The following is a 13,177-nucleotide window of genomic DNA, read 5'->3' as shown; positions in this document are numbered from 1 at the left end:
TACTTCGCATGCCCTTCTTGATGTTCTCTTCTTAGGCATGTCTCTCTTGTACTTTGAATGGCCTCCTTTTCTCATGAATTTCTTGAACCTTTTCACAAAGAACGCCATTTCTTCATCTTCGGAGCTTTCATCATCACTTGTGCTTGATTCTTGGATTTGCTTGCTTTTGCTTGCCTTGAGTGCAATTTCTTTATGCCTTGAGGTTGAGCTTTGTTTAGCATGAATCTTCACTTCATTTGCTTCTTCTTCCATGAGCTCATGAGCAAGAATCCTTCCAAGCACATCGCTTGGTGTGAGCCTCTTGTAATCTCTTCTCTCACGGAGGAGCATCACCAAAGTGGGATTTCTAGGAGCAAATGATCTAAGTAGTCTCTTCACCACTTTGTGATCATCAATGTCCTCACTTCCAAACCCTCTTAGCTTGTTCACAAGCACCATCATCCGATCATACATTGCTTGAGGAGTTTCATGATCCTCCATCACAAATCTTCCTAACTTTCCCTCAAGCAATTCTATTTTGAATTCTCTCACACTTGTAGTCCCTTCATGAGCAACTTGAAGTGTCTCCAAAATTTGCTTAGCTTCCTCAAGTCCATCCACTTTATTGAATTCCTCTGGACTCAAGGCACTAAGCAACACACTTGTAGCTTGAGCATTGCGATGCATATTTTGTTCTTCATTTGAGGTGAGCTCTTGGTCTTCCTCCGGCAGCTCAAAACCTGTGCAAACAATCTTCCAAATACTTGGATGAAGAGAGATTAAGTGCATTTTCATTTTGTGCCTCCAAGCGGCATAATGTGTACCATCGAAGAATGGTGCACGTCCGGATGGCACGGAAATGTAGTTGCTAGAAGAATTCAAACGATCATAATTGAAAGGAATCTCACTTCCCTTTCCTTTACCATTACCATCATCACTCCTTGATGGATCATCTTTGAAACCCCTCGGACTTCCGGATGTCGACATAATGATTCCCTCCAAGCGGTGAAGCTTTGTAGGAGGTTAAGCTCTGATACCAATTGAAAGTGCCTAGAGGGGGGGTGAATAGGCTTTTCTGAAAATTAAAACTAAAAACAGCGGATTAAACTGCCGGATACTCCGGTGAAGTCCGGATACTCTGGTATGGTCCGGAGTATCCAGTCTAGTCCGGAGTCTCCGGCCTGACAGGAATTTTCAGAATAAATTTGAACTAAAGATCACAGCTACTAAGAGTAGCACTAGGTCAAGTAGATATTACAAAGCTAGAATAACACTTAAAACTAGCAAGATTGACACTATAGCAATTTAAATGACAAATTACCAAATGCACACGATAAAGTAAGTTTCGCAAATAAGAACACAAGAATATATCCCGGAGTTCGGCCACCTCACAAAGAAGTGCCTACATCTCCGTTGAGGAGCTCACAAAGAGCCGGGTCTTCTCCAACCCTATCCTCTTCTAGCGACCACAAAGATCAAGCTAGAAATTCTTACTCAACATGAAGTTCCTTACAAACTTCCTAAGGCACACCACAAATTTTGGGTGCTCTTCGGGCGACTCCTTATCTTCTAGAAGCCCAAAGCTTCAAGGGAGATGATCGCAGTAGATGCTCGATAAAGAAATCAATGCTCAAGTGGCTTGAACCCTCTCCAAACACACACTCTCAAATTTGTGCAAATTTTGCTCTAGAGATGATTGGAGGGGCTTTGAATGCTCTTAAAGTGCTCAAGAGGTCTCAAGAAAACCAGTCACAGCAAGTTCTAAATGCTATGGAGAGAGGGGGCATTTATAGCCCTCTCTCACAGACTAGCCGTTACTGTTTTTTGTCAGAGCTTACCGGAGTATCCGGTGTACACCGGAGTCTCCGGTCCTAATTCCAAAAACGGCGTCAGAATGGTCACGAACGTGTCAGAACTAGCCGTTACAGTTCTGTTTAATTACCGGAGTCTCCGGTGAACACCGGAGTCTCCGGTCCTGACAGATTTTCCAAAACAGACTAAGTCCGGAGACTAGCTGGATCCTCCGGCATCTCCAGGTACCGGAGTATCCAGTGAACACCGGAGACTCTGGTCTTTATTTCTTTTTACCAAAAAGATTAAATGCTAACCGAGAACCTCTGCCGGAGTCTACCTCGGAGACTCCGACTGCAGACTAAACATTTTACCGGAGTATCCGGTGAACACCGGAGACTCCGATCTTTTTCTTAAAAAGATTAAACCGTAACCGAGACTCTCTACCGGAGGCTCTCTCGGAGACTCCGGCTGAACGCTGAGTACCGGAGACTCCGGACTCTGAAGTTTTTCAGAAAGAGTTTCGTGTCCGTGAGTGAATATGTCTCTCAACTGGGTGGTTCTAAAGGGTCTCTTGAGCATTGGGACACATTCAAGCAATTAAATCCATCCATCTAAGAAAAAATCTATCCTAGACTCAATTTCAAAAGTAAAAAGAATGTAAACCCTATCTTGTACCCTTCGTTGATTCTTTAATTGTTTCGGCGGGCGTCAAACGTCATTTACCTTCACAACTAATGCTTATACTTGTTCAATACTCGCAAAGCATGTTAGTTCTTTAATCGTTTTGTCATCAATAAGCCAAAACCCACTTAGGGGGCCTAGATGCACTTTCAACGGTCCCGAGCACTCTCTCCCGGAACTGACTTCCCTTGTCGTCGGGGGACTTGAGTGCTCGGGGGCCACTGTTCACAGCCTCGAGCACTCTCTTCTCGGCACTTGGTCTTCTCGGGTCTTCGGGGAACTCGGGTACTCGGCGACCACTGTTCATGGCCCCGAGCACCCTCTCCCGGGACTTAGTCTTCTTGTACCTTGCGGAGGTGATCCCGCGGGAGGGCGCCACGTGGCACACTGCTGAACTGGCCTTGGGACTCGGGGACCCCTGGTTCCTGTGTCACCGATACCTTCCTATTGTTGTCAATAACAAGTGCTTATCTCTCACAAGTATTCAATACATATATACACACATTTATGGGAGTATATCCTATGAGTTGTGATTTTGAGACTAACATGTGTTTCAAGTAATATCTTTTGTAGTCTCATATAATGATCAACAAATCCACGAAGGTATGTAATGATTAAAAGGTTCAATTGATATCATTATCAATTCATTTATTCATTTAAGCTATCTCATGCATAATATGACTTAACTTTCATCTTGACATATTGTCTATTTGTGCATATATTGCTACTTTTCTACAAATGGTATTCACAAGTGTGTCTTATCATATATATGCACACATATAGGAGAAATTTAAATCATATTATGTGAGTTTCATAAATTATGATCCATGTGCTTTTTTAATTGGTACCACATTCTTGAAATATTAACCCTTCAAGTGGTATCTCTTCAATTGGTATTACTTCATTGGATCATAATTTATGAAGATCTCTCTCATATGCTCTAACGCTCTTTCTTGATTTCAATATGTGTTTGTAGTTCTTTTTGAGATTGTTTACAAAGGGAAAGAAGTTTGACGAACAAAACAAGTGGCATGCATAGTGAAGAACAAGCAAAATACCAAGATTGACAAATGAGGACTCATCTACATTTGGTATCAAAAGTATGCAATAGAGAAGCTCTTGCATTAGTCGATCAAGAGAGAGAGTGGCAATAGTGAAAGGTGAGCTACAACAAAAGGGGACTAAGTGGTAAAAATATACATTCAAGCAATGTGGTAAGGCTTTATACTCCTTGTAAGGCTTTGTGCTCCTTACAATTGGAATCATTTATTATTTGTTACTTGCTTTGATTGTGTTATCATCAATCACTAAAAAGGGATAACATTGTAGTAAAAATAGCTCTATTAGGTTATGATTGTGATTTTAGTGATTAATGATAATATAGTCAATGAGACTAGCATATTTGTTAAGAATATATATCAGTAGATCTCATGGATGTAATATATGAAGAAGTCATCGCAACCAAGACAAAGATTAACTGAATTGGAGAAATCTCAAGAGAAAAACCCTCATCGAATATTTTGGTGTAGAAGAAAGTGTGCACACCGGTGCTTTATTTGTAGAAAAGATCAAAACAGATAAAGCCACCGGATAGTCCAGTGTTAATGAAGAAGATACAAACTGAAGTATTCTCATGTAAAGTTCACAAGCTGTGCACTGATCGAATAATCCGATGATGAAGGGTATAAAGCACCGAAGCAATTCTTGCAGAGGTAATTCCAAGTACTGAAGAATGAAGATCATGTGACCGGATGGTCCGGTGCATGTATTGTGTACACCGAAGCATTTCTTATAGAGGTGTCAGGAGTTAAAGTTGAAGCCTAACTCACCGGATGTTCCGGTGCGAAGAGAAAGTGCACTAGAGGCTTGCATCGGAGTGTTTTACAAAGAGAAGAAGTGACGCGGTTTGGCTGAAGTTAATTGATCCTAAGGTCCGATGATGAAGTTGAAGAATACACCGGGGTATCCGGTGTTCAGATAACTTTGAGTGGGTTCCAACGGCTAGTTTCTAAAGATGTACTCATCGGATGATCTGGTGATAGTACTACTGTTCTCACTGGATCACCCGGTGTTCACAGTTTTTTTAAGCCGTTGGGGCAATGACTAATTGGTGTGTTTGAGGCTATAAATACCCCTCTAGTCAGTTATTTGAAAGTGTGACATACTACTGAAATCCAGAGAACCTCATAGACACTTGAGAAGACATCCAAGCCACCAAATTGTTTAAAGTGACTATCAAAAGCGATTAAGCACAAGATTAGAGAATAGTGAGTGCTTGTAGGTCTAAAGAGAGTTGTAGCTAGTTGATGCAACTTTGAGAGAGAATCAAGAAGTGATTCTAACTTGTACCAAAAGGTACACCGATATCTTAGAGTCTTAGTGACTCGTCGGCAAGCTTGTTAACTCTTCTTGGTGTAAGGTGGTGACAAGACGATTATACAGGGACGCAAAGACCCTTACCTTTGTGCCTCAAGCTCTGAAATGATCACGACGACAAATAACTAAAAAAAAAGTTAATAGTGAGACCTTACTTTGGTGGTTTAGTGACTCATCCAATTTAAAGTCATGCCTTAGTGGCTTAATAGCTCAAAAGTCGTGATCGGATGCCGACCGAGAGTATATCTCTGATAAAGCTGCAACATAGACTAGAGATCGGATGCCGACCGAGAGTATATCTTTGATAAAGCTTTAATGTAGACTAAAAGTAATGTTTATACTATCGATACAACGAGACAAAAATCCTTTATACTGAGTTCTTCTCTCTACTTATTTACGTTTCCGCATTTACATACTTGCAATCTACCTTTGCGCATTTACCTTCCTAAAGTTTACTAAGATTGATTATAGATTGCAAAACTTTTTAAACGATAGAATAAACACATTAGATAAATCTAAAACACATTTAGATAAAAATTAAAATAAGTTTATTTTGTGAAGTTTTTAAAACCAATTTAGATTAGTTATTTAAATGTCTTAATTCATCACTACTACAGAACCCCACCAAAACCCCAAACCCAACCCAACCAACCCCGGAACCCTAACTCACTGGCAGTGATTGAAACCTATGTCGACTGAGACTAAAGCCAATTTGAGTCGACCAAATAGCATGGGCAATTCTAGACTGGAATAGACTAGGGAGGATAGGCTAATGGAAGTTACACGCTAGATTATGTGACACGAAAGCCTCACAGGCGGACAATTCAGGTGGAGGATGAAGCTAATGCTCCTCAGATCCACGTTTCTAGGTCAGGGGTTAAAAAGCTTTTCTCTTCAATCGGCTTTCTGGATGCTGGTTGTTATCTATGTCGCGTTGCTCATCGGTGCTCAAATCGGCGTCGCTGTCGTCATCAGGGCCTTCCAACTCAAGGTTCAAGTTTAGCTCGCTGCTGCTCCCCTTTTTGCTAGCGTTCTGTGCCTCGCCTGCAGCCTGAAATAGGATATTGATATAAGTTCTGTGACTTTCTGAGAGGAAAATTCTTAAAGGTTTACATTGGTTAACAAGAAGGGCAACACACACTGACTGCAAAAAGTATGAAGATAATGAAACCGAAACAGATGTCCTAAAAGAAGAAATGAAATATTTATGATGCATATTTTGATGGGGAAACACCCAGTGCACTTAATCATTTCTTGGATATCCATTTAAAGGGGTGCTTGGATAAGGGGGTCTTCTTTTCAAACCTTTGGGGATCAATCCACAAACTACTATCCAAATAGGCCCCAATAAGTAGATCTTGATAGTATGATGATAGCACAATGAGAATCAGGTTCAGACTTCTTTCCCTCAATTACATTGAGGGAAGTGAAAAGAGAATAACATGAGAGATCCAAACAGCACGAGATAACTAGAACCATAACCATTCTGGATGAAATCAATTGAAGACTTTGAGAAAACAAACATCTAATTCTCGAATTAAGCCCAGATCACATGAGCAGGTGCAGCCAGTGAATACTATCTGTTAAATATTACAATAATCAAGTGTTCAGACATAAAGAGAGAAGTCAAAGTGTTTGGCACTGGATGGCATTTAAGACAAACTATGCAGACCACTGGAGCCAGCCTATTGCAAATCAACTATATTATTAAGGACATTGCTTAATCAACAGGGACATCATTAACTTCTACTTGTCTCCCATTGGGTCGATAAGTTTCAGCAGATGGTAAATCTCCCTCATGCATTATTCCCAAACAGGACTTGAAGTTACCTTTTTCTAATCTAGGTTTCTGACTAGATTCAGTAAATATCCATTTAAAAAGATCTTCTCAGTTTTTCTGAACCAACAAAAAGCTCTTCTCGGTGCATACATGATTGTGGAGAAATCCATAAAAAAGCTGGACACAGTTGACAGGGCTAACCTATTCCTACAATCAACATTGCTGACAGACTCGTATATCTGGATTTTGGAGCAAACCTGATTCTCGACATCACTGACAACAGTAGAAATCAAAATAGTATAAAAAACTATGCTAAAAAAAGAGCACATCCACCATATATGATGAGGCTATCGTCTAAACACAGATAAACATAATACCTGGCCTAAAATAATACGCATGTACATTGAATACTAAGATTGCAGGTTATAATGCACGGCAAAATATCTGCTTGCACGTAATAAAATATAATAACAGAAAAAACTAGTCAACTAGCCAAAATAGAATAGCATGCTACAATGCATGAGAAAGTACTAACTCTCAGTCAAAGTATCAAAGCTCTACTGCAAATTTTCAATGGTTGATTTGAGGAATGCATAAATCCTCAAAGTTGTAATGTGCACTACTATGCCCATTACCCTGATTCGGAGACATCAGAATTGCATGGCCTCCAATCAGAAGCTCAAGCTAGCACACGGACCAATAATAGCACACACCACACAATGAACTGATAAACCCTAACCCCTTAACCCATTCCAGCCTCAACTAGAATACTAAGACCTAATTGACCCCGAGAAATACGAAGAACCCCAATCCTCCAAACACTACTTGTTGGATTAAGCCTCAAATCCATCCAAGAATAATCCCCATTATCCATTTACTCAACGTTTGTGCCCAAAATCGATGCCCCAAGCCGGCCAACAAAATCCAAGCTGTCGAATCTTAGCACCAAATCGAGTCCACCCGAGCACAACAAATACACCAGACGACACAAAGGACTCAGCATTCAGATCCGGGAAGCCTCACCGGGACGTAGCGCGGCCTGGTGGCCGCCGCTGCGGTAGCCGGCTCCATGCCGCCGTCGGCCCTTCCCCCTCCTCCCGAGCCGCCGTTCACTGGCGTCCACCTGAACAGAACCACATTATTATCCCGAGAGACCGCTCCGCCGGAACTGACTCCCGTGGCCCCGGCGCCGGCGAAGGGCACCCACGCCTTGCGCCACTTCCGGACGGGCCCGCTGAAGGCGGCAGCGCTGCTGCTGACGGGGCCGTACCGCGTCGAGGAGCGGCTCAGGCGGGGGGCCACCGTATCCATCGGCCGCGCGTGTGTGGCGGGAAGGGCGGCGACGGCGTGCTCTGGCGAGGCGGGCTGGGAGTCGAGCGGAGGTGACAGGGGTGGCGGACCGTGGAGATAGTTTTGGAGAATAAAAGTTATGTTCCTGGGAAAAATTCAGCATTTTATCATATTGATGTTTCTTTAGCTGACAAAAAATTAAATGACTCATATTCTTGAGATTGGATGACATTGACAGGTGGGCCTAACTTTTCCTAGTTTTTGTTTGAAATTTTTAGATAGAAGCCGACTTAATTTTCGAACTAAACCGCTCAAGAACAAATTTCATACTAAACCCTAATATTGTTTGCTTTAGGTCCGTCAATTGTCGAAATTGATGCAAATGTAAGTTCTATTCCTGAGGATGGGAGACAGGCGTGACTAAAGTTGTTTTTTCTTTTCCTAGTTTTTGTTTGAAATTTTAGGGCAGAAGTCCACTAAATTTGCTTAGTAAACTCCAATAGCATTTGCATGCTTTAGAGTCAAAACCGGTGCAAATATATGCCTCTTTTGTTACATAGACGAGATAGAGAAAATGACACACTATGACATGTAGAGCCTCCCATAACAGCCTTCGCAGAACATGTATTTTGTTAAACATGTGGCGGGCAAAGGCTCCGACATCATATATCACAATAAGGATTCAGGAGTAATTAGAAGAGAACATTTGCAGAGGTTGCGGGATATACGTCTCTCTAACATAATACTAAGAAGAATAAGAACTCGATTGGCAATGAGTATTTTACAAGACAGATCGGGTTAACCGAAAACCGATTTATTTTGGGTTAAAAATGTGCCCGTGCCAACCCAATAAGATTAGGGGAAATTTATTAGGTCAGCAAAAACTCGACAAAAAATCCAATTCTATTAGCAAGGTCAGCTCAAGAAATAAAAGTTGTGAGATGGAAAGAAAACCAGAAAAAAAGAATTAGGGATCAATCCATATGCGACTGACCTTCTCTTATTACCCATATTAAACTAGCCAAGAGTACCTAACTTAAGAAGTTCTCTTAGCTAGTACATATTTATTAATATGATCACCGTATAATGTGATCACCGTATGCTTTGTTTGAGTTTCATGAATGGTTCATTGAATCATATCATCACATAGTCGCTTGGTTTTGTCGATCGTACTAAAGTAACAGTGGCAAATATGTTGCCAACTATTTTATAGTATGTAAAAACTATTAAAAAGAATATTTTGGGTCAGGCTTGGTCTAGGCCTGAGTTGTTTCGGGCTTCCGAGCTGCTGCGCCTGTCTATTAACCCCCTTGGGCCTGATGTTACTGCCTTCTCAGGCTGGGCTCGAGCCAAGATTTGAGCCCGGGCTGAACAAGCTCAGTTTCCTCATGTCTAGATTTGATCATCTAGCAATCAATGAGATTTTTTATTTTTTTAAAAAAATAATTAAAAATATACACGGATGAAAAGATATATGAGATTAGACGTCTACCGTTCTCTCAAAATATTACAGCTCTGTAAGAGGGCGCTAAGGGTTACGATGACGCTACACATGCCACAGTGGCACGAACAGCTTACTTATCGCTCTTAAAAAGGGCTATAACCCTTTGAAAATGCGGTAGACGTCTAATCCAAAAATCTTTTAATTGGCATATTTTTGTAATTATTTTTTCACAAAGATATAAAAACATAAAATTAAAAAACTAAGCAATCTCATGCCTCACAGCTAGTGATTCCCTATCTGTCGGCCCTTTGACTGGGAACCTAACGTGACGCGTGCTGGTTGGCTTGCGGATGGATGTGGGTAGCTGTGGGTTGGGTGGCTGTATGAGATTTACGGTATTTTGAAATTGTTTGCACCTTGACGTTGCTCACAATTAATACAACAAAATAAGATCCAATATAAATATATTTTGATGTTTTTTTTAAAAAATCATCACTTTGACTCTACTATTTCAACAATTCAATTATATTGTTTCAACAAATCACATCTAAAATGACAAATAATTGAAATAGGCATCGCAAATTATTGAAATATGTCTCACTAAATGTGAACATATCTTTTTGAAAACTTGAACCAGATTGTTGAATTTGGTTTCCCAAATTGTTGAATCAACTACTTTTAATTGTTGAATGTATACGGAGAGAGAGCAGGCAATTAATAGTTGAATGCATACGGAGAGAGCAGGCAGTCAGGAGCCAAGAACAAAAAATGATACCCCTCAATCCCACCACAGGGAAGAATCCGTGACATAAATCTTGATATCCTAAATGACGAAGCCGTCGAAGCTGGAGCCGGCCGCGGCGGTGTAGGCGCCCATGTCGTCGAACAGGAGCCAGTCCCCGACGCTCATCTCCGGCAGCTGGTACACGGTCACAACCGTGTCGGCGGAGTCCCACGTCGGCCCGAACACCGTCGACGCGTACCTCTTCGACTCCTCCTCCTCGCCGTCTCCGGGGCTGGTCACCAGCGGCCACGGGCGCGGCACGTAGCAGTCCATGAGGACCGAGCGGATAGAGCCGTAGAGGCCGTCGTCAATCCAGTACTCGCGCGCCTCACCGCGCGCGCGCTTCCCGATGACTCGCGCAGCGAGCGTGAACACCGTCTCGGCGAAGTATCGCCCGGGCTCCGCGATCACCTCCACGCCGCGCGGAAGCAGGTCGCCGAAGTGCATCGCGAGCGCGTCGGTGATGGACGTCGCGGCCTCGTCGAACACTGGGCCGGACACGAAGCCGCCGCCGATGTCAAGGAGGTGCATGGGCAGCATGCCGAGGGCCGCGGCCGCGTCGAACGCCGCGCGCGCGGCCTCGATGGCCCCGCGTTACGCGTGGGCGATGGCGTGGGTCCCAACGTGGAAGGTCACGCAGCCCACGCTGAGCCCGGCGCTCTGGGCGGCGCGCAGGAGCCGCTCCACCTCCTCGGCGAGCGCGCCGTACTTGGTGGTGGCCATGCCATCGCTGGTGTCGGAAGCCCTGATGCGGAGCAGGAGCTCGCAGTTGGGTTGGGGTTGCAGCGCTTGAGCTTGGCCACCCTCGTCCTCGGAGTCGTAGACGGTGAGGTTGAAGCCTGCCTGGGCCGCGTACTCGACGTGCGCCACGGGCTTGCATGGGTTGGCGTAGACGACACTGCCGGGCTGCGCGTCGGCGCCGGGCAAGCACACGGCGTCCATCTTGGCGGGGCTGGCGCAGGCGAAGCCCGCGCCGAGCGACGCCAGCGCGCCGAGGTGCAGCGGCTCCGGCTTGCAACCGACGGCGTAGTAGCGGCGCACCGCGGGGAGCGCGCGGCTCCACGCCTCGTAGAGGGCGACGACCTTGGCGAGGTCGAAGACGTTGAAGGCGCTCCGCACGGCGGGCCAGTTGGACTCGGCGACCAAGGAGCAGACGTCTAAGTTTCACCAATACGCGATACGCTAATACGGATACAGGTACGATAATATGATGAGCGATCGTCTAAAACAAACATACACCGATACTACAAGTATATACAAATATATATTTAATTTCTATTAAAATATAAATAACTGAACACGCTGATACCTCTCTCCCTTCTCTTTCATCTTTTCCCTTTCTTTTCTCCAAGCCCGAGCTCACTGGACCAAAACCAGCCTGCTCTCCTTCACTTCTACAGGCACTGCTCTTTTCTCCCCCTGCATAGCAAGCCCACACGCCCTTCTCCTTCCTCCAGCTGAATCACATAGGAGCCCTCCTCTATCTCCATGACCGAAACAAACTAAGCATCTGGCGCGGAGCTGGGCATCTGATGGGTGTGGCTCGCGCCAGCGAGCGGGGTCGGGTGTATGGGCTGGAGGCCCTGGTGGCGGCGTGCCTGCGTGGTCGACGCGGATTGGGAGTCGGAGATGGCCACCCTGGCCGTGGTGGCAGGGTTCAGGGAGCTGGTGTCGGACAAGATTGGGATGCTTTTATGCAAATGAAGAAATCAGAGCAGTTCAAAAAGGAGAACGAGGATAAAAAGTAGCTTCGAGCTAGGAACAAATACAACTATAGGACCAACACAACCGGGTATGATGGGAAAAGTTCGAAATGGCATGCAGAGGACGAAAAGTTAGCCAGAGAAGGCTGCGAGAATTCTTGGTAGCAATTCTCGAGATGATCACGGTCATATATACGTGCAAGGGGTGAGCTGTCCGAAAGCAGGGAAATTACATTCAGAAATAGCAAAACCCAGGTAGTCGCAAAAAAAGTTACAGAAAAAGCAGCCGAAGCCAGCCAAGGTTCTTTCATCAGGGTCAGTGAACATGATGTTCTCTTAGCGGCGCTGGGAAACCCGGAGCACCTAGGTCGAGCGCGGGGTGTATCAAGTTCCCAGAGCTGGAAATACGGCTTTCCCGAAGAGGTCTGCAGTGGACGTGGATGCATTGACAAAGGACATCACTCGAAAAGTTCACGCAAATATCATGGAGCAACTTGCATCACAGGGAATACAAATTTCCATGCCAGCGGAAGCTAGCCCTGGAGTTGCAGGGAATAGTAGCTGTGCCTCCAAAGAGGTCAAGCAATAAGTAGCTGCTGTCGTGACTGAGCTGGATATGATTGACCTGCTAGAAGAGCCCACGCTCTGCAGCCTTGTAATCAGGCCTGGCGGGTATCACGTCGAGGTTCAAGGGACCAGGTGCTTGCAGGAGTCTCTATCTTACATACGGTCCTGATACATGCAGGCTATACCGTGGTTACGATAGACATGGTACATAACAATGCCACCGATCACGTGTTGGAGCTCCCACCAAATGATGAAGTCTCAACTCTAGGTGAAGCGCTTTGTCAAAGGATCCAGTGGAAGAGGGGCGACATTGTGGTCTTCAGCGCATCCCAATCTGGACGATCTCCAAGTGCACCGCCGCCACGCCCCCAACTTCCAGAGAAGGAAGCTTCACTGCCTTCTCCTCCTCCAGAGAAGCTGGCTCCATTGCCTTCTCCTCCGCATCCGATAGCTTCGCTTCCTGATCTAATTCCGCCTCCCCCAGAGAGTCCAAAGAAGAAAAAAAAGAAGAAAAACGGATCGGAAAAGCTAAATTGTGCCCCAGTGTTTTGAGGCCTCTCGATTTTTTGCCGATGGATCAGGGTCCTGATCCGTGCTCGGGAGCTTCTTCCCTGACTTAGATGAGGTCTCCGATGAGGTTAGAGTTTGGGGTTGGATGTTAGGATTCGGGGTTGGAGCTCATTGAAGTTTAACTGGCTTATTTGGAAGCCTGTAGGGGTAGGCCTATCCGGTAGTGGTGGCGGTTGGTGGGTAGGGTAGCAAGGCAGCGGGGGCATCGT

The 13,177-nt window shown here is 44.8% G+C and overlaps 1 protein-coding gene and 1 pseudogene across 1 annotated transcript; both read right to left on the bottom strand.

The window, feature by feature from the left end:
• Nucleotides 1-5,237: 5,237 nt before the first annotated feature.
• Nucleotides 5,238-8,035, bottom strand: LOC133897487 (uncharacterized). Its single transcript, XM_062338231.1, has 2 exons — nucleotides 7,634-8,035; nucleotides 5,238-5,881 (listed from the first exon to the last, which is right to left on the bottom strand). The coding sequence occupies exons 1-2, from the start codon at nucleotides 7,919-7,921 to the stop codon at nucleotides 5,708-5,710; spliced, it is 462 nt and encodes a 153-aa protein (XP_062194215.1). The 5' UTR covers nucleotides 7,922-8,035; the 3' UTR covers nucleotides 5,238-5,707.
• A 1,976-nt stretch (nucleotides 8,036-10,011) lies between these two features.
• Nucleotides 10,012-11,618, bottom strand: LOC133896861 (ornithine decarboxylase-like; annotated as a pseudogene).
• Between the last annotated feature and the right edge of the window lie 1,559 nt (nucleotides 11,619-13,177).

This window comes from Phragmites australis, chromosome 17, assembly GCF_958298935.1.
Source record: "Phragmites australis chromosome 17, lpPhrAust1.1, whole genome shotgun sequence".
In the NCBI taxonomy this organism is placed as follows: Eukaryota; Viridiplantae; Streptophyta; class Magnoliopsida; order Poales; family Poaceae; genus Phragmites; species Phragmites australis.
Note: the sequence above shows the minus strand (reverse complement) of the source record. Positions and strands in the feature narration are given on the sequence as shown.